The 22,976-nt window shown below is 36.1% G+C and overlaps 2 protein-coding genes across 3 annotated transcripts in view; one reads left to right on the top strand and one right to left on the bottom strand.

Moving 5' to 3' along the window:
- Rheb (Ras homolog enriched in brain) overlaps positions 1 to 22,976 on the top strand; it is a 328,978-nt gene that overhangs the window by 95,546 nt on the left and 210,456 nt on the right. The gene's annotated exons all lie outside the window — the stretch shown is intronic.
- Positions 10,772 to 22,976, bottom strand: part of LOC136884481 (uncharacterized) — a 116,781-nt gene continuing 104,576 nt past the window's right edge. Inside the window, exons 11-12 of one of the 2 annotated variants that reach the window (XM_067156680.2) lie at positions 20,372 to 20,567; positions 10,772 to 11,790 (exon numbers count right to left, since the gene is read on the bottom strand). In XM_067156680.2, the coding sequence (XP_067012781.2) occupies positions 11,591 to 11,790; positions 20,372 to 20,567 (396 nt within the window). In that variant the 3' untranslated portion in view covers positions 10,772 to 11,590. The remainder of the gene's footprint in view (positions 11,791 to 20,371; positions 20,568 to 22,976) is intronic. The other variant, XM_067156679.2, reaches the window with a different exon arrangement.

Raw genomic sequence — 22,976 nt, 5'->3', positions numbered from 1 at the left:
TTCCTGATATTAACATCACTGAAAATACCCTATCCAAAGACTTGAGCGAACTTTCATCGTATTTCCAAAACTGGAGACTAGGAGCAAGACAGAATTAGCATGCAAATATCTCACCAACTAAATGGCAAGTGTGCCTTTCAATGGCACACTGCTCTGTCATAATCCCCAACCGAAGTATTTGGTGTGATCCTCAATCAAACTCTTTCCTAACCACCACTTGGAATACAGTGTATCAACATTAAACACATATAACAATATCTTCCATAAACTATGTGGTACTTTATGGTTGAAGAGCACACATTAAGAAAGTGGACACAGCTGAATAACACACTATGGTCTACTGTAACTGGCTTGCCATTTCTTTCCTACCATTCGTACGCATTTCTTTGAAAATACAAGATCTCATTGAATGCTTCCCACACAATTCACATCAAGGATCTCTGCAGCAGAACGATGAAATCCTGTAACCCAACAATAAGAACAACTAAAGACTTGAAATAGGAAGGATTCAACCTGGCATAGGAATGGAAACATCAGCAATTACAAGTGGCTCCAGGGTGGTACAGAAAATGTATTCCCAAACGTGTTCTAGGTGGTTTTGATCTCCCTCATAACACCTGGATATTGCTGAATAGGATGCGAACAAAAACAGAGAAAATGTGCTTACTCACTCCGTATGTGGGACTTTTGTAGCTCTGCGAGCTGCAATTATGGTGTGGCATATAAACCTGTCTACCATATTCTGCATGAATGTCCACTCCGATCATACCAGGGATCACAGGTAGATTTAGCAGACTTTCCAGCATCTATAATCTAGTGGCTCAACTAACTAGATGTGTAGTTGTGAACCAGTGTTTTATACACAAGTTAATCATGTGTAACGATGTGCCAACCTCTTGCCGATTTTTTTCCCTACTGGTTTAACGTCTCACCAACATAAAGATTTTCGGCGTTGCAATAATGGGAAAGGGCCAGGATTGGGAAGGTACCGGCTGCGGCCTTAAGGTACAGCCCCAGCATATGCCTCATGTGAAAATGGGAGACCACAGGAAACCAGTGTGGGCTGCTGACGGGATTTGAATCCACCATCTCCTAAACGCAAGCTCTCACATGCGCATGGCCAACTCACTCTGCGATTATTTACTATCCAATGGCTTCTTTTGTAATTTTATATTTGTTGTCCATGTATATGCTAAATAATGAACTTCAAACTGAAGGTCTCAAGTTTAAGAATGCCAACACATTAAGAAAAGCATTCAGAGGAACTAATTACACGAAATTTAATGAAACTGATAGGCTTGTTAAATTTGTGCTAGAAAAAAGAAACCGGAATATTTGATACATTGCAAAATAGAATGAGGGCGGCATTGAGTTAAAAGTTTCAGTAACAGAATTTAAGGCAAGCCTGGAGTGATGTTAACTAATTCAGGACTGTGTTTACTACGGTGCAGATTAGGCCGTCAAATTGATTGCGTATCAGCATTCTATAATAAACCTGAATAAAGCCCACAATATTTTATATTAAAATAATTTTTTGATTTTAAATTAACTTTAGCGCTTATCTCCGTAATATGAGAGCTTGGATATATTGTACTTTTATTCATTATTTAATTTTTATTGTAAGTTCCTTTGAAAAATTTGGAGTCTTATATGTAAGGCTCTCTTATATTCGGGTCAATGCAGTACTATACACAATAAAGAAATCCTGTTGGAACCCTGTATGATGAGGATTCTATTATCCCTGAGTACTAAACTTCATAAAACATGCACTCTTGTATTGATCCCCATTAACATAGTTCGAAACTAGCAAACTATCTTAGAATAAAAGTGTTCAGTTGATTTAAGAGTGGAATGAACTATAATAACTGATAAGCAACGATCAAACATGTATGAAAAAAAAACTGCTCTTAACTCTGCAATGAGATTAACCTAAAGAGGAAATTATGAAACATGGAAAGGAATGGCTTTTCTAGCATTAGTCTGAAATACAAGTCACAGCTTTGGAGTTTTATGTAATATTGTCAAAAGAAAGGAAGGAATGATCAAATGAATAATTTAATATAAACCAAAAAGAAGGCATGTCAGCTCATTAGCCAATATACACTATCTCCAAAAATCACTAAAACATTTTAAAAATAGAAATATCAAAGAGAAAAAATAACCTACAAAATTAAGAATATCATGAACAACAAATAAAACAGGAAATGTGCACCAAGGTTTACAGAAATAAACTTCAGCAACAAAAGAGAAGGTATGTTATATCTGGTGTTAAAAGATTGTTATTGAAAATGGTTTAGGTGACTGTAGCAAGACCTGTGAAACTTAAGTTCCTTTATTTGTAAATTCAAAGGTTAGGTCAGCCACACAGTTGACCAAATAATGATGTCATCGCTAGACATTGAATATTTAGGATACACAAATTTGGGTTTTAGCTGTGCACTTTTAATATACCAGACAAAGGCTGAAAACAAGGAATTATATTTTTTAATGTACTTCAGTTTACAAAAGATTATTAATCTCTCTTCAACCCATCTGAGGTTCCCATGAAGTTTTAAAATGGTAGCTTCATATATAGTTAGCAATGTGGGATAAATAGGTATAGAAACTTATCTCTTGAGTAGTGACAAAAAACAGAACTGATCTATTGGGAGAAAACTCGTATAAAACACTGTCATTTTCATCCTGTAGCTATTCAAACAAAACTACATTAATTGTTTGTCAACAGGTCAGTTCAAGGCAAAGAAAATTACATGTTAATATTTTTTTTTGACTACTGAGTCTGTGGGAGGCAATTTAAATGATTACAGTAATTGAGTTAAAAGAGCAAATTAAAGAGAAAGTCTCCAATAGGAAAAATAATCCATCTAGATACAAATTTCAAAACCTAGAACTTCAAAATTGAACAAATAAGTGACTGAAGTCTTTGGTTATTTCAGATATATCACTGCTTGGCAATTCTTACTACTTCCTATGTGTATGGTAAGGTAGGTGAATAATGTCAGTAAAATCTTAGCATAACATTGAAGGGAATGTGTGCTAACAGAGTATTAAGCAGAAGACAACCAACTGTACGTACATTACAACAGATATACAATGTAATGATATAGATGTTGATTCCCATAGGGAACATGTAATATTTGTCCCGAATGAGTAAATTAATAATACCAATATAATGGTCCGTTATATTGGCATTACACAATGTAATGCCGAGTTTTAGGACAGATGAAGCAATGTTTCTCCAAATCTTTGTACTTCCTGGATTTTACATTCCTCTGTTGCCTCTGAATAACTCAGTTGTAGCGAGTGAATCTTCATTGATCTCACAGTTAACGATGGCATGCCTAATAAATTAGTGAGCTGTTTGTAAGGATGGTTTGCTTGAAATGGACTGACAATTCTTCAAGATGTCAAGTACATGACCAGGAGGCATTTCACTATGTTCTCTAGCTTCTTTTTTTTTTATTTTCAAAATGTAACCAACTATGAGAAAGGACTGAATTTTTAATACTGCTACCGACAAGATTGTGAGATTTTCACATTTAATGCTTTCTCACAGACTATCTTTGACTCACTGTCTGGCATCACTAAATAACTTAATCTGTAAAAAAACACTTAAGATCGCTTTCAAATTTTGTAACAATGGAAAATACACTGTAGTTATTCTAAAACGATACAATGAGATCACCTAATTACACGCAGGACTCTCCCCCCTGTTCGGAATGCTACATCAACAACCATCCAATATGGTGCATAATGTTAAATTGCTTGTTCTTAAAGTCGGTCTGAATTGCTCGACCTGATGAGGCTCTTATTTTCTTGGTAATTCAAAGAACGCAGGAATTCACCCTCAATCCCCCAATTTATTTCATTTTTGGGATCCGTTGGATTAAGATATTATAAACAGTTTTTCACTGAATGGGATTGGAAGATAAAAGTGACAGTCTGAATATTATGTAATTATGCAGATGTCCGTAGTCCGAAATAGAATTAACTGGAGGATTAAAACTAATAATTATTTTTTGTACAAAATTTTAAAAGGAGACTGTACCTGAATTAACATTTCTTGTCCTGTGCCGTATTTTGATTTCCCTCAGATTTATTTTCTGTCCCAACTGCTTTCCACACCATTTTTATTATCATACCTACAACTTCAAACTCACTACCATTGTATTTGTAACAAATATCCTTTGCACTCAACTGGTTATGTGCAGCCATGGTTGCTGCAATGTTTTTACATTGTCACTTGTCTGTTCTATATAAGAAAACCTATAAAAGAACACTGTTTCAGGATTCCGTGCATGTCAGTTGGATCGAGGAAGCATATGGAATGCACTGGTTCCAAGAAGTTACATGTTTAGCAGATATATGGCAGAGGACGTCTATTTGAAAGTTGTGTACGCTTTACTATGCAACTCAACGGAGACAATGTGCGACTCCATACACTTTACTATGCAACCACGGGAATGAGTCAAAACCAAAAACGCAGTAAAACAGGATGCAAAAGAAAACTATTTTTGTTGTAAAATATAAAGTGTTACTGAAGTTTATAACAGGCATACAAACCCAAATGATGCGTGTCTAGTATTCAAGGCCATGGAATTTTTAATTAAGTATAACTTTTTTTCCTTTCAACTGCAATGAACTGTTTAAGATTACAATGTCCTCAAAATTCCATAGTTTCTCCCTGTATTCCACTAAAATCTCATCCTCACAGTAAGGCGAGAATTGCAAAGGTACGAGATTTCAAACTGCCAACTACCCAATAAAAAAACCTTATCTTAAACCTAATAACCAGGAATGACATTTTGAAGAACACTGTATGAGCCGACAGAGTAACACTACCTAAAAGCATATGTTGCATTTTCTTGATTCAAAAGAAATAAAGTTTCTTTAGAAGCAAAACTTTCAGAAAACTATACTCTAAATATCAATATATATTCAAGTTTATTAAACATTATTTCTTGACGAAAGTCGGCAGGCACTTTGCATACCCAAGTTTTTGAGACCAATAATCCAATGTCTTTTCGATACTAAATTAGCTGCATACTTCACTAGGTTGTCATTCTAATAAATTACCATTTCCCCAGTTGCATTTTCTCCGTAAAGATAGCCTTCTCAGAAGATGTACAAAGATACTGCAGTACAATAGGAAAACCCTCAAAACCCCAAGAATAATATTTCATAATTGGGACAGACTGATTTTCAAAGTTTTACAAAAAGTAAACCATTAGAAAACTTTGTTTTTCTGCTAATTATGTTAAATATGCAGCTAGTTGTTATATGGGCCAAATCTCAATCTACCCTGCGCGGATATACAAAATAATATAACAGGCCTGACAACTGTAACCAGAACCCCTACATACACACGTTTATGAAGGATTTCCTCTTGTGACAACTACCAACGTAATGACCTTTGTTCCTTCCTCCCATTAATTGCGGGCAGGAGCCAGGTAGGCTTACGTCAAATTTATGGTTTTATGGTCCCAAGGCTCTTTATATATCACTATTCTCTCATACCAATGTCATGGGTCGCCTAACCGCAAGCAAAAGCAATAGTATAAACGAGTGAAAATCAATAAACATCATTATTTAGAAATTATCAGCAAAATTATCCGCACTGCCATACAGTTTGTATCCGCCAAGACACTAACTTTACGGATATCCGTGCAGGGCTCTACCCATAAACCTGATGGCTTTCTAAAGACACTACAGTTAATAAAATAAAATATGCACAGAGAGGCCGTTAATACCGATATATACACAGGAGCAAGCATAAGACCTGGGTACACTGCAATGCTCACTAGATAGGTTTATGCTATTAGCTCGGAAGCACATTCAGTAAATTTTCAGTAAAACCTACCATAAACGATTTATAATCCATGACCAAAGGTTCAGTGAAAAATCTTACACCAGGTTGTTCAAATGCAAAATATACCAACTCAACAATCTATCCAAAATGTATCAAGGACTGTGCTACTTTCAAATGACACCATTTTAGAATCGTGTACTGTAGTGGTATCTGGTTAGTTTGCAAAGCTGTAGTAGAATACAGTAATATGATATGGTGCAATATCAACACAGCAATGCAGTCACTGAGTTTAAAAGCCACCAAGTATATAAAACATCAGATGTCATACCTTCCTTTACATATTTCATTCTCATGAGTGATCAAAGATCAGGAAAAAACAATGTTTAAAAGATACTTTTACATATGTATATACATATATAGTGACAAGAAGCAAATCCACCATGCAGTTCATTTAAAAAACATTAGTAGCTAAACTACGTTCTTTTGAGAAGTTTGGTCTCATCAAGTCATCAGAATTGATATCACATGCAAATTACGTCACGATTGTCCGCTACTAGTCACCACAACTAGCAATATTTTCTAAACACAACATAGTACAGTGGAGAAAGTACAAAGATCTAGATTTTTTTTCGTTATTTATATATCATATATAAGTGAACTAGGTATTGGCTTGTTTAAATATATTTATATATATCACAGTTTAGAAAGTCAGCAATGTCAAGGAGAAGAAGCACCAAAATCAACATAAAAATTACAACAAGAAATAAAATGTCCTTACCCCATCAAATCCCATCCCATTTTCTCCCCTCCCAATACAATGGTCATCACATGCTAATCCAAAGTTATTTTAATACTGAAGTGCATCAAAGCTGTAGAAAGATATAATTACCACTAGTGTTTTCTATATAAATTAATTGCACCATCCATTATTAATATTATTATTAGTATTATTACAAAAATTGACAACTTTATTTCTTCCTTCTCCCATGGAAATATTGGCAAGATAAATTATTGAGCATTCAAACCAAACTAATCAAAGGACTTTCCAAATTTGTGCAAAACACACCCAACAACCAAGTTTGTTACTCCATTCTAAAAAACAAACTAATAAAAATTCGATAGAAATTGTTACAGAGGGAGCAACTAAGAAAGAAATGCAATATGAAAATACTGTATTTACTTGTCTAAAATAGAAGCAAAGAAAATTTCATGGTTGAGGACAATTTTGTACAGCAGTGAATAATCAAACTTTATAAGAAACCGCTATGAAAATGTAAATGACTTGCCACTTTGATAAGACATACAGGAAACGTAACCCTGAAACACCACATTTATCCAAGCATGAAGAGATCATATTACTAAACCAACTATATAGAAATTTTATTACCAGCAAAGGGTATCTCAAATCTACGGCCAGAACACTGTCCAGTAGCAATATCACTGTGACACTACAGTATAAGAAGAGCAAAATGATTGCTACCAAGAGTCACAGGGGGCTGTAGCGCAAATATTTCCAATTTTTCTGTATTGTAAGTCCCAAATTAATCCCCAAATAATAAACTAGATTCTCAAAAATAAAATTAAGCTTTTGTATAATTTCTGACAGTGCTTTGTAATCAGAAAGGAGTTCATATTTTAAGCCACAAGAACCTTCTCTGAACATATATGACCTGCTTATTTCATGCCTTGCACTGAGAGTTTAAGAGAACCTTTCTCAGTACATGACTGAAAAGGAATATAGGAAGGAAAATGACTAGCCTGAATTAACACAAACTCTCAATTACATTCCCTGGAGGGAACTACTCCTTGGAGTTTGTGTTGGGATGAAGCTAAACAAACTTAAAAACACTGGGATAATTTTGCCAAATTATGCATAATAATCTACAAGTTTGAAGAACTAGGAATTGTATTTACTTGTATGTGTGGAATTTGTACATTGGAATAAAATTCTTATTTTCCTCCCCCCTTCAATTTAATCATATTCTGAAGTTGCACAATACAGAAAAGTTGCTTAGTAAAACAAACACAGCAACATAACTAAACCAATTGTAGTGCTAGTGATAGATTAAGGGAACATGGAAAGGTTTGTTAAACAAAACCACAATTTAAATGAAATAGGATGGGAAACGTGAAAACTGGGCTGAAATTGCTGATTAATTTGTCAGCGAATATAAACCTAAAATCTAAGCCAGACAGTTCTTTCCACAATCAAAATGTATTTTCTACTTTACCTCAGAAGTGATATGAACATTACTAGGAGGCAGAAGAGATTAATTTTTTGAAACTCCTATGTAAGTTAAAAGTAAAAATATTTTTATTTATTGTCCACAAATTTAATGCAGTTTGTTGTGAAATATAACAAAAAGAAAATTGGGCCTTATTTAAACAACAAAAACTGATAGACTAATAATGGTTTCACATGAGCTGGTAAAATGATCTACATGAGAACACTAATAAAAATGATTTTCATTTAGAAACTTCCACAGACACAGGTAAACACAGAGTTCATACTTGGATAAACATGGTGTGATCCTACTTAGCCATCCATTACTCTCCTTCTTTAATATGCTGCTTTCTGTGTCAGAAAATTTGACCAGTGAAAAATCTAGCTCAGTAGAGGTTCAAGTCAAGAGCACTTTTTCTAAAAAGAATTTACAGTACAGAAAAATTCATGATTATTTTGCAAGTAAATACTGCTCTCAGAAAATTGTTCTCAATTCCTTTCTATAAACCATGTGTTTATATTAAAAGTTAGACATGAGTAGTTTGGAGTATTACTTGTCTAAACAAGGCAATCAGTCTTACCATGCACACACACACACATATAAACACAGACAAAATGATTTTTCCAAGAGGATAAAAAGCAGATCACATTGAATCAGTCCTATTCCCTAAGTACACTAATCCCCCTTCCTTCAAAGATTGGGAAAAACTGTATTTAGAAATGTCTTCATTCTCCAAATAAAGGCTTTATAGGCACACAACACTGAAAAGCTACAAACAGCACTGATCATGGAATATGAAAATAAAATGAGCAGCATGGTTTGGCAAAACTTTGGCAATCAGAGACCAAGGAAAATTAAAATAAATAAATCAGATCTAACATCAGCTACCATACTGAAGTACATCAATAAAAATATCAGAGTGATCAAGCAATGAATTTCTTATTTTGGTGGCAATTTAAGAAACGCCTAATTTATTTAAAAAAAAAAAAAAAAGTATTAAGCTTGATAAAGCCCATGAAGTAAATACAGAATTTTCAGCACAGTAAACTTAAGACAACACCATGTGGTTTTCCCTATGCAGTATAGCTAAACTGCACAACTTTTCATTTCCATACATCTGCACTATACTTAATTCTTCTTTGTATAGGATTCGAACCATTTGGCTCCATGTTCCACATCAATCACACTAAGGAAGCGTGAGATATAGCATTTCTACATAATTTCCTTTATGTATTGTTTTAGTTGGAACAGTACGGAATTTTCCTGCTAGCAAACTATTGCACTGACAAAATAGGTTTCGCTGTACATGCCAGAGCAAGCATGCAATGGCAATTGTGACCAATGTTTTTTGTTATAAGGTGTAACAGTTGTTAAAATTAATTTGGAGGATCTTTCTGTAGGTAACGAACAATTGGAAGAATGTAGATACATACCTGAGGATATGTAATGTAGAGGATATGTATTCAGAGATCACTATGGTTTCTGATTTGTTTTGTGAGGAAATTAACAACTGAAGTCAATGTTAACTATTATGGCAATACTTTAGACTCAAAATTCATTGTAAATATTTTCTCTAGTAAGAAAGTAGCTGCATGCAAAGTGAGAGTTCATTCTTTTATTTTGTAGCGAGTATTTGTTTTGAGAGACAGTCTTCCTTAGCGTTTCCAGGATATTTCTCACCGTCTGTTGACAGAAGCTACCATTTGCCACCACCACCATCACCATCATCATATTACAATTCCTTCCAAGAAGGTACTAGATGAGCCGCATAACAGAAATATTGTTATGAAAGAACAAAATTATACAGAAATGAGCGAGCAGGCCTTTGCAGAACAAAGTACAATCTCGAACACTATCGAAAAGTATATAAATATGGGAAGCTGATACTAAGCAATTATTAATACAGTACTGATAAGAACTATGGGTAAGAAAATCTTCCGGAATAAACACAAAAATCTGCTAACCAGTAAGTACATATATAGCGAAACAAGGAAGACATTTATGAAGAGCTTTGTCTGGAGTGTACTTACATATGGAAGCAAAGTTCAACACTTTGAAAACATCAATGTCAAATGTTGGAAGAACCAGAGAAGTGGAAGTAAAGAAGTAAACACAAACTAAACATAACCAGATTCTCAAGAGAGTCTGCAAAACAAATATGATTCATGAGATCAAAACACAGAAGGCAAAAATTGTGGAGCACATGATCAGACACAGCAACATCTTTGAAGGAAAAGTTATCTGAAAGAAGGGAAGAGGATGGTCATGAGAATATTTTAAAATACTTCACTACTGGAATGACCTCCAGTTCTTAAACAGAACTAAGAACTACACAAGACAGAACTTTGTGGTTGCAGCAACAAGGTTTAGCCTTCAGAGCACGACTGAATTAAGATACTTTTATCATCTAATACATAGGACAAGCTTTATATATCTTAATTTTAATTTTTTTTTCCCTGTTCCATTTTCAGTATTTGTAAGTTCTCTCATTAATAATATGACAACTATACTTTGGTAACTTAATCTGAATTGCTTGGGAAACTATGTTAAAGTACTGGATAATCATCAAATTGATGTGGAAGATGGACCAAGACTGAACCTGAAGTCCTGCATCAGTAGCAACATCTTTTCCTAAAGCTACTTTTCCACTCTGCCATTGCTCAGCAATGTATGATTCCACAACTGGACATCACCATTTACAAGTGGTGAACAGAGTATTCTTAACAGCCTTGTGTAGAACATTTCTACACCATCTAATACATCAAGGAAAACTTTTGACATTATGAGAACAGGCAGTATGGGTAGCAACTATGTGAAAGTGCTGATATTTAACAAACCTTCACTACATAAATGAGACAAATGTGAGACAAATGTGGAGTCCAGTTCCTGAACGCTTTAAGAAATTAATACATTGAGAACAAATGAGTATCACTTACGTCCTATATATCAGCTCTGTTGACATAGTAGTACAGCCACACTTACAGCTTCTCAAAATACTGTGCTATATTACTTCTGATCTAGTGTTTATGTACTTATCCATTGCTAGAACACCCTTTAACACATGGGTCCTACCTAATGCTGCATCAACTTCTAAGCATGACTAGTCATCCAACATTTAGGCACAGAAAACCCACATTTTTTAAAACAGATATGGGGAAAACAATTCTATTTCTACAGACACACCATATAATAACTAATAACCTTGCACCAAAATCAAAACTAGTAATAAAAATTCTAGCCCTTTTCCTTAGGCAAATTTTTCACAATATTAGCGAGTGGACTCTTTTAGCCTAGCTTATTTAGTCTACACTCAGTAATCTCAACTAGCTAGTACATCGTCAAGAGCATTTAAAACAACAATGTGCCTCATCTTGTCACTGGAACATAAAATTTCATTTTTTTCTCAATTCATTGCAACTCTTCATTTAACATCCATAGTAAAAACATCAGACTATTAACTCTATGGGACATAAAGGATCACTAACAAGTACTTAGTGAGGAGGTTAATAAATAATTAAATAACTTAAAGAGAACATGTGAATAACAATGATCACATCTACTTGCACAAGACAGCCACACTACTCCCTGATGGGCCTGAATTCTTGCTATCCTGTGCTGCTGGCTCACCAGATTCCCCACCATTTTCTTTTTTATCCTGAGAGAGTAAAGTTACTACCAGTGCACACCACATACCAGTTCGGGCCCTCCGAGATCCAATGCTCAGATCGTGAATGCTGGCAGCCAGAGCTAAAATATCTACAGAAAAAAACAACAAAATGTCAAAAATCAATGACTAGCTATCAACATAAAAGATGATGATGATTATGATGAAGCTAATAGTGTATGAAGATGTGACTAGGGAGTACTTGTCCTGCAGTTTCACGCTGCCTTTATCTCTACTATCTGCTGCTTCCCATGCCCTTGCTAGCCTGTCATTGTGTTTATCTTTTGAATGTGTTCCTGTTTCCAGCCTAACTTCCCATTATGAAAGTATATCTAAACTGGAGGAGTCCTATGCAGAATGATGGTACAGACTGGCACACACTCGGAAAAGAATAGGAAGAACATCAAAAAATTACAGGGGAGAGGTTAGCTCTAGAATTGAAGGTTGAAATGGGTGGTCAAGATGAAGGCAATATACTGGTTTAGACTTTCGTCTTTCATGGACTTGAGAATGAACTTGTCTGCTATCTTGAAGTCCCTCAATTCAGAAAAGCGGCAGATATGAAATTTAGCAAAACTCTCATCAGCACTATGTACAAATGCTGCTATCACAATCCTAAGTTACATTACACTGTTCACAGCTATACTAGCAATTGGCAAATTTCCAACATCTTTGAAATTATTTAAGAAAAGACAAGATGAACAACTTATTGGAAATTTGCCACCTGGGCAAGACGTAAAGGCAGACAAGTTTTAAATGTAATGTACACTTGTTAACTAATTCGCCTCAGATGATGATGACCTTCAACTAAGATAACGAGCCTCACCTGCCAAGCATAGGATGTTACATTTTTGCTTGTTGTTTGGATACCCCTACTAGTATCTGTGATGTCAAATTAATTAACAGCTAACGGATATGGCTGTCCTACCCTTGTTTATTGTTGTCCTTACTGTTATCCTTTGTTCATTGCAAGTCTTAGAGCTCAGTATGGATTTACTTCTAAAACTGACAGTTCCACCCCACTGCCTTCGTAAAATACAATACATCATATTCTGAAGAACTGATGTATCACGAGTGAAAAATTCACAGCAACTTACAACGCTGTATACTCTTACCATAGCTCATTGAAGAGGAAGTGCGACATCATCTTCGTTCGCCCGTAAGAGAGCTCAAGAGGTTGGTGGGACACCCGCTTGGTGGCAGCACAGGTGATTGCGATGTCAACAGAGACCCTTGGCCATTAGCCCGCGTTATATTTGCCTTCAGATGTAGTAATTTTTACTGCTCATTATTCTCGCTGTCAGAGATGTTTCGACAGTTTGCATTATTAGTGTATTCACAATTGAGTTGTGTGAGAAGTGTTATGTTTTAAATACCTCGGTCTCTGTCGTTATTGTGCTATAAGGCAACGTATATCAGTGCGGGAGGAAACTATCACATCATGCCCTCGTGTTTTGTAACCGGCTGCAGATCTGGATATGACCGATCGTCTTCAGGAAGGCATTTCTTTAGGCCCCCTAAAGAGTGGTGTTTTACTGAAATGGGATAAGGCTATCCATAGAAAAGGCCGAAAATTAACTCATAACCGTTTCGTTTGTGACATTCATTTTTGCAATGACTTTCTAGTAAAAGTAGACTCGTTTACGGTGAATGGTAAAAGAGTAGAGATACCAAGACAGCGCTGGAAATTAAAACCAGAAGCATTTCCTCACATATTTCCTAATCTACCCAAGTATATTTCTAAGGCAGTTAAGTAACGCAACTCCCCCACGAACAGGCAATCCACACGAAGAGATTTCTCTAATAAAAGCCCTGAACAGATCGTAAATATCAGTGATAGTGATCGACCTGTATGCTCAGTAGTTGCAGATAGCTCTAATGTCGCAGATGCTAGGAAAACAATTGCGCTATTAAAGAGGAGATTGAAGAATCAGAAACGTAATTTCATTAGAACACAAAATCAACTCAATGGAGATAAAATCAAAGAGAAATTTCACCGAGTCAAAACAATTCGGTTCTCTCAGGAAAAAACACAAAATTATAGTCGATACAATGTTAAATAATGTCAAGTGAAAAGTAAAAAAGGAATGAGATATAGTGATGAATTTCTTCTTGATGCACTTCTTTTAAAAATTAAGTCTTCCAAGGGTTATCGGCACTGTTTAAATCATGACTTGCTGCCATTGCCTTCTGAATCCCACTTGAGAAATTTGGTGAAGGGCCTAAAATGTTCGTACGGCATAAATGAGCATGCTACCGCTGCAATAGCAGATTTTTTTAATGAAAAGGAGGAACATGAACGCTTAGGGATGTTTATATTTGACGAGGTGAAGTTACGAGAAGAAATTCGCTTTAACTCGGAATCGTTGCAAGTGAATGGTTTTGTTGATTTGGAGAAATTTACTGAAGATAAAAGCAAGAGTCAGTTGGCAAATCATGATCTAGTTTTTATGTTTGTTCCTTTTCTATATAACTGGATACAACCCATAGCGATATATGCTAGCCAGAATGTCACCCTTGGTGATATAATTGCAAACATTCTCATTCAAGTCATCATACAATTAGAGCAAGTAGGTGTCCGAATCATTGGTTTTTACATCGGATGGTAGCCAGTCGAATAAAAAGTTGTGGAAATGCTTAGGAATATCTGGTAACATAAAGAATCTGAAGTGTTATATTTCCAATCCAGCCGACTCCAACAGAAAATTATGGGCATTTTCAGACGCGCCACATATATTTAAATGTGTAAGAAATCATTTTCATGACAAAGGACAGGTTAATTATAATGGCAATATTGTTGATTATTCATTCTACAGAAAAGTTTGTTGTTTGCTATTGGCTAGAAGTTGCATCGACACAGATGGGTCTTATGGCGACGATGGGACAGGAAAGGGCTAGGACTGGGAAGGAAGCGTCCATGGCCTTAATTAAGGTACAGCCCCAGCATTTGCCTGGTGTGAAAATGGGAAACCACGGAAACCATCTTCAGGGCTGCTGACAGTGGGGTTCGAACCCACTATCTCCCGAATACTGGATACTGTCCGCACTTAAGCGACTGCAGCTATCGAGCTCGGTAACAGAAAAGTTTACAAATGTGACTCGTCTCCTGAATTTTCCGGATTGAAAAGTTTGCTACAAAGTGACCTCTGCCCACTTGGATCCTAATTCGTTTCAGCGAATGAATGTAAGACTGGCATTTCAACTATTCAGTAGATCAGTCGCTAATGGTATAGCATTCTATCAGGGTATTAAAACACAGGGTTTAGAGGACAGTAAACAAACGGAAATTTTCACAAGCGATTTAAACTGTCTGATTGACGCATTAAATTCGTCTATTCCCACTCAAGCACTGTATAAAGGATCACAGGCACATGAAACATTAATTAAATGGCAGAATGTTCTCAGAGATACTCAAAATTCATTCGCTTCACAAAGGACACTAGAGTCCTTAAGAGTTACCGTGGAAAGTACCTTAGAAGTGTCTGAATATTTGTGTGTACATAATTATAGCTATGTTTTGACAGGAAAATTTAATGAAGACCCCCTAGAACGTCATTTCGGTATCCTGCGATCACTAAGTTGTGAAGATCATCCGTCCACTATTGACTTCCTACATTTACACACGTTGCAGTCTATTTACGTACCATCTAAACTTGCTTTATCATCTGGCGGAAACTGTGAGTAAAGAGCTGAATCCCCATTGACATCTCGTTAATCAAATGCGTATTCTTGCAAGAGAAATTGAAAGTAAAAATCGTGCAGTGAATACACAAGCTGTAGATGAAATCAGGGAAAAAATTGTGAACATCGAAAATGACATTCAAATACCAGACTGGGAAAACAGGTTACCTGAGTTAAGTGGGCGGAATTGTAACAAAGAGTACTTAGTTTATCATTTAGTTGGATACATAGTGAGGAATATTTCAAGTGTGATTCAGTGTGATTCATGTCGTCCTTTCCTTTTCGGCAAACCGACTGATAGTGTGCCTGCTTCCCTAACACTAATTAAAGATTAGGGCTCAATGCAAAGCGCCACATCTCACGTATGCATCGGAAAGTGTTTATAATGTGTTGTTGCGAGTGGAAAATGTTGTTGCGGAAAAGCTATCGTGTATGGATAGTTTATGGGGTGATACTTTCTTCGAGTGCTTGGATAAATTAGATGTTATTAAAGTGAAGTCATCGCAGTTGGGGTGCTGTGAAGATTATGTGCTGTGTTTGCTACCAAAACTCGTATTTCACTACTTGAAATGTCGATTCTTCTTCTGCACGAAGGAGGTAAGAAGGGAGCTGGTTACTTCGAAGGCAGTGAAACCATCCAGGAAATATTCCAAAGTGTCCAGCAGATGAAATCATTTTCAAACGTAAATTGCATGCTTGAGTTTCTTAGTAGATTTTGAAGCAGTAGTCCCGATAATGCCTCTGTTATCCTCTCGCTCAGACATCACTGTGGATGGCAGTGCCATCTGTGCGGCGGTCCATGATAGCTCTTGAAGACGTCACACTTCCTCTTCGATACGCTATGCTCTTACTAAATATCAGACACTAAAATGATGAAAATAAATGGAGAATAAAAGAGAATGAGGAAATAAATTACTCACTGCTAATGGCTGGCACAGAAAGGAGATTACGGTCAACAGTCAAAAAAGCGAATGCACCACTGAACACTGAGTCCCAAACGCTTCAACAATGAACCACTCTCGCTACCACGAGCTCCCAAAGAGATTACTAAACTTACAATGCTGTTCTCCACTGCCCTTTCATTTTCCATTGCCTCATGTTTCACTGTTTTTGTATGGTACACAACTTCCTCCAGTCATTGCAACACCACAGCTTCAGCTAACAGGTTTTCCCCTGTGGAAACTGAGTCGCTTATTTTTTTGTGGCAATATAACCCCTACATGCTGAACAAGATAGTTCAACCACATGGTGAATGTACACAACAAAAGTTTTGATATTGCGCTCTAGGAATATAAATCTATATGAATCAAAGCTTGGGACGGATGTTTTTACACACAAGCAGAAGACAAGCAGCAAAATCGGCCAAAACGTCAATTTAGAAGCTATAATGTTCAAAGCATAGATTTACAGTAAAACCTCTTTAATTTTAAGTCGTTGGGACTCAAAAAACAGACTTTGAATTACGCGATTTTGAATTAACCGCCGATCTGTAATTCAGAAGTGCCCACCCTTGCCGTGTTACAAAATATTCTTAGGCCCGTTACTGCATGCAGTTAACCTTGATTCACAGTTCATAACTTGCAAATGCTATGAAAAAAAATTATTTTCAAAATGCATCCAAGAAAATGTATTTTAGAGTATTCAAATAACTTGGATAACTCACTGACAAACATAACCTCTCGCAACAAAAGAAAGAAAGAAAAAAAGCACAATTCAAAGACGAGGAGAAATCTATGCTGGCTTCCATGTGCAAGTGCTTTATTCATCGGATTACTGTACTGTATGCTTTTTAGATGCCCTGTACTTGCACAGGAAGTACCCAATGCCCTTAAAACATCGCGGCTAATCAAACTTTCCTATGACGAGGGGAGAAAGTTTCTCGCTTCGTGTGCATTGCAACACAGTACAATGACCCCTACACTTTTATGTTTTTCTGGCTGGCACTTTCTCTTTTAAAACCGTAAGACCGTTTTGGCTCTGCATTAAAAGAAAGCAATGCAGTTTCATCGGCATTGCCAGTGTTCGCGGATTCTGTTTCTCCGCACACTGCCTGCTGCGTGATATTACGGCATTCCTTACAACGTTGTATACAAAAGAATTCCGATTTCACTCTAACTTAGCAATTATGAAGCACACTGTAGACACACCGAAATGTGTGAAAGTGCAGAAAGCTACTCCTGCACGTTCCAGAAGATGCGTTCTATCATGACACGGATAAATTCTGAATTGAAATTACTCTGTAACATACTATTGTTTTAAAATATAAAGGCAGTTTCCAATTAAAAGTGAATTTCGGTAATGGGGCGGACATTGTACTTCGAATCACGCATCATCCGTATTTTGAATTAAAGAATTTAAATAACATGCAAAACAGTACCTGATGTTTCCAGGAACGAGAGCTGCTTCAAATTAGGTGGGATTTTGAATTAACCGATTTTGAATTATCAAGGTTCTACTGTAGCAGCAATATTCTCTTATTCTGTGCCGAGTGTCGGGCGGCAAGTTCTCCTAAGTGGGGGTGATGGTCCCCTCAGTGTAGGAAATGACAGTGGAATCCATCAAGCAGTGTCTGTCTCCAGGTTACAGGCAGCTGTAAAAGGAGTCTATACTCTATATTAGGAGTGGCCTCATCACATGCTGGCAGCAGCTCTAAAATATGCCTTTTGGAGTAGTGAACCCATCCCAATAACCGCCTACAAATAAGTGTAAATATGGTGTGGCCTCAGAAAATGCTAGGGCGTCCCCTGCAGGGGACAGTTCTTTTTAGCTACTGTGGGAACTATGACAAGTGGATGACCAATATCACAATACATCCAAATCAAGAGAGTCAACATCCTAACCCAGACAGACAAAACCGAAGAGGTGACAGAGTTCATGAAAGAGAAGGACATAGCCATCCTTGGTCTAAGATGAAATGGAGAGGAAGAGGGGAAAGAAAACTGAAAGAAAGGTAGAGACTGTTTTACAGTTGAGGACAGGATGCAACAGGATGGAAAAGGAATGGTCATCAGAAAGTATGGCCTGAAATTTGTGCAGAAGGTGAAGAAGATCACTAACAGGATGATCATATCAAGGATACAGTTTCAGACAGCAACACAAAAGCTGATTGAATTATATGCTCCACAGACTGGAAATAAAGAAGAGAATACAGACCAGTTCCTTGAGGAAGTGGATAAATATACAGAAGAAAAAGAGGTAAATTATATTGAGAAATCTGAATGCATAAAAGGGAAGAGAAGAGATTTTGAGGCCGTACTGATACGGCAACAATAGTCAAGAAGGGGATATATTTGTGGACTACTGCCAGAGGAACAAACTAATAATAATAATAATAATAATAATAATAATAATAATAATAATAATAATAATAATAATAATAATAATAAGAAGAAGAAGAAGAAGAAGAAGAAACACATAAGAAGAAAAATAGCCAGAAAATTACAAGGTAAGATGGGGAGACAGAACAAAAACGCTGATGGGTTATATAAGAGTGAAAAAGGACATCAGAAAGATGATATAGATGTTACAACTACACCTCAGGAAGCCTCTGGGGGTGACCATAGAACAGTGATATCAAAGTTGTAAGTAGGCAAGGTCACAAAACTACAAAAGAGAGAAAAATTAGGGTCTGGAGAGTGAAGGAAAAGTATGTTAAGGAAGAGTTCAGGAAAGAATTACAAAAGCTGATACGAAGGACAGATATTAATCTTGTTGAACAGGAATGGAATAATTTTAAGAGTGTTTTGTAAGTCGTGTAGAGAAAACATGTAGCAGAACGTCAGGAAAGGTAAGAGGAAAAGAGACAACCTGGTGGAATGATAAAGTGAAAGTGAAGGAAAAGAAGAAAACTTGGAAGGAATAGAAAACAAAAGACTGAAGAGAGTAGAGCCAGACATGGAAGCGAAAGAGTTTGCAAAAAAAGTAGTAACTGAAGAAAAGTTGGGAAACATTCAACTAGGAAGTAAAGGAAAATTTAAATTGTGGAAAAAAAAAAAAATAGTTTGGAATTATAAGAAACTGTAGAAATGAAAGGGTGAATGCAGGATTTGTGAAGAATAAAGGAGTAATACTGACAAAACCAGAAGAGATAATAAACACATGGAAATAATATTTCAGTGAACTGCTGAATGTGAGAAACCAGCAAGCAGCAGGAATAGAATAAGTACAGAGAAGGAATCTGACATTATAATGACAGAGGTGGAATTGGCTGTTAAAAGATAAAGATGGAAAAGGTGCAGGAATAGATGCAGTAGCCATAGAAATGATCAAGAGTGCAAGACTCCAGTGAACTTATAGAATACTCAAGTGGGTATGGTGAGCGAAAAAAGTGCCTGAGGGTTGGAAAAAGGGGGTAATACTACCAATATTCAAGAAATGGAGAAAAGAAGATGTGCAGTTACTACCAAGTACTCACCATCTTCTCTCATGCTGCCCAGATACTGGAAAGAATTAGAGGAAAGGTAGAAAGTCAGAAGAACAATTTGGATTCAGAAGTGGAAGGTCAACAGTAGAACCCATTTTCATTCTGAGACAGATCATGGAAAAGAGCTGGGAATATAGGAAGGATATAGTAATGACGTTTATAGACTTGGAAAAGGCTTACAACAGCATCCCAAGATCAAAAGTTTGAGAAAGCGTGACACACACGGCCATTGGCAAGGAACTAATAATGATAAAAGCAACATATGACCACAGTTACAGCCGTGTGAAGACAACTGTGGAAAGAACAGAATGGTTTGGAACTGAGAATGGGCTAAAACAAGGGAGTGTGTCAGCACCATTACTCTTCATAAATGCTGAAATATGTAAGGCCAAAAGGAGACCAGTAAAGACAGAGAATCAAGCCTCCAGATTTGATAACAGATCAAACTTGAATTAAAGGGGAAAAAATTCCTAGTTATAAACAAAAGTTAATTAAAATAGGTAATAAATAAATAAATAAATCTAAAGCAATAGCCACAGAAGTACAAGTAAGCAGAGAGGAGTATCTACCTTTGTCTTCCTGAATGCGAGGCGTCTGGATGCCTGCGACAAAATTATGATGCCGATTGGTGGAGTTAACAATCTCATCACGCCGGCAAGCTTGAACCTTCTTAATGGCTTCAAGCCATGCCTCCATTGCAGCTCGGATCTCAGGGTGCACTCCCTCTCCACGCAGACGCTCCATCTTAGCAATCAATGTTATAACCTATAATGAATTTTAAAATTCTTTTAAGTGCTGTCAGATCAATGTGATAATATATACAACACCTTGCATTACAGCTATTTTTATTCACCAACAGTCCAATGCAAAATAATCAGAAAATGACAGTAGCACACATATTATTGCATATACCCCAACAATCTGGTGCCAAAATGTTGGGGTGCAGGTACTATTTGCATCAAGATTGGTACAGTGCTCCTAACATACAGAAATATGGAAGCTGGTATTTTTCCATTCACTTTGTTCCCACTATCAGCGAGAAACATGTCACATACAGTAGTTTATAACTGTTAGGTCCTTCAGTCCGTCAAAAATAATTTAAAAATACATCTATAAACTACCTGAAAAAGAAAACATATACACTAAAACCTCAGTAAGAGGTTTTTGCAGGGAACAAGGGTAAAGAACGTCTTACGCGAGAAAACGTACTACTGAATACAAATAAAATCCAACAGGGATATGGAAGCAATAGATACGATTTTTTTGACATGAGGGCATTTGAATATAGTACAGAAATATTTAAAATAGTTATATTTTAATCAGCCTTGTCAATACACTTATTAATGAAAGAAAATTATTTATTCAACCAAACGTGTTTCAGGAATTCAACCATTCCCTTCAATCAGTTGTCAGATCAAAGAATAAAACAACGCAACACAATCTTTTGTTTTTACAATTCAAAGAAGTATTGTGTCCTAATACACAATATCAACGAGTCAAGAAAACTTATGAAATATTATAAAAATGATCAATACATAAAATTTTGTTAAAGTGAATGAGAATACTATATAAATTTAAGATCAAGTTTTTTTTTTTTTGTTTCTTAAATGATCATATGCCAGTCTATACAGTGCGTTATCTTCCACACTTCTCTCATTTAAACTTGATTCAAAAATTTTTTTTTTTTGGCTAAGATAAATTTCCAAACTTTCCAAAACAGTCATTAATTTTCCCTTTTTGGCCGAATGTAATAATTTCATGTCTGTGAATTTATGATTCTTTTCAACCATATGTTCTCCCATTGCCGAATATCTTTTATGTTCGACTGCATTACCATGTTCTTTGTACCTATCATGGTTAAGTTTATCAATAATGAGGACATTTTACGTTGTGTATCCCCGGGTACTGTGAAAAAATATGAGAAGATGGTATTAAAAGGTGTGAAAAACACCAAATAACAAATATGAAAACATTTGCACAGGACCCATAAAAATATCAAGTATTTATAAAATGAATGTTAGAAGTATTTTATTTTGGAGTAGTGGATTATTAAACATTATTTTCTGATCACACTCTTAGACAATGAACTGGAGGTTACACTCGACCACATGCGACTGCGCCAGAATTACTTTGGTCGCCATTTTGAATCCGACAAAACTTTGACTCGAGTTATGAGTCGAAACTCGAAGGTGCGAGTTTCAACATTCACACTTCACGCCACCTCTGCGCACTTAAAGATGCAGATGCCAGTCCTAGGAAGAAATTACTTCACAACTTATTCTGTATCCATAACTAGGCTATCACAAAACAAATATGTACCACGTTGGTCAACTTCATAAGATAATGTTCCTAATCCAGATTAGGTTATCATGCAATAAATATTTGCTCCCACCACTCAACAAAAAATAAATTTTGAACTTATGAATGGGATATAAACATACAAATAATACTATAGTTTCACCTTTTCAATACAACATTTAATCAGTGAAAAATCACATGATAAAAATTAGTAGAACATGTTTCATCAGCTACTAGACATGTGGGCACTATAACATAATTTAATTCAACTTATGTGACTAAAAGAGGGAAATATGTCCTCCCTGTTGAATATAAAGCACATGACCCATTAGGTTACTAAGTAGAGTTTAAAATCAACATTGTTCACTAACACATTAAGATAACATCATTAAAATATACATTAGGTACACTGATATGATGGAATCACAATTAGAGTCTTATGTGTTAGATAAAAAGCTTGTCAAAATACTAATAGCACTGTTTCTTGATGAAATGTCCATCATCAACATCATCGACCATCTCCAGTTGCCTGGATGTGGTGTATGAGCCCCCTCCATCTTTGCCTGTCCATGAACCACAGCAATTCTCTCGTAATTTTCTCCCTATCTTGTCCTCTCTCCGAGACATTCCTCCTTCGCCAACGTTCATGTCTTGCATGAAGTGCTCCCATATATTGTATTCATCTTATATATATGTACAAGTTTTAAGTGAGATATGTTTTATCAACTAATTTTAAGATCTTAAACATACTATTTTAGACATACAATGCATTGTTGTACATAGTGACATATATGCCAGTTCACGTTACGACATGCCCCATTTGGATGTGACCTAATGTTTATTATCGTATGGCATTCCTTTGACAATACCATCTTA

The sequence above is a fragment of the Anabrus simplex genome, chromosome 12 (assembly GCF_040414725.1).
Source record: "Anabrus simplex isolate iqAnaSimp1 chromosome 12, ASM4041472v1, whole genome shotgun sequence".
Lineage (NCBI taxonomy): Eukaryota > Metazoa > Arthropoda > Insecta > Orthoptera > Tettigoniidae > Anabrus > Anabrus simplex.
The sequence above is the reverse complement of the archived record's forward strand: the minus strand, read 5'-3'. Positions and strand labels throughout refer to the sequence as shown.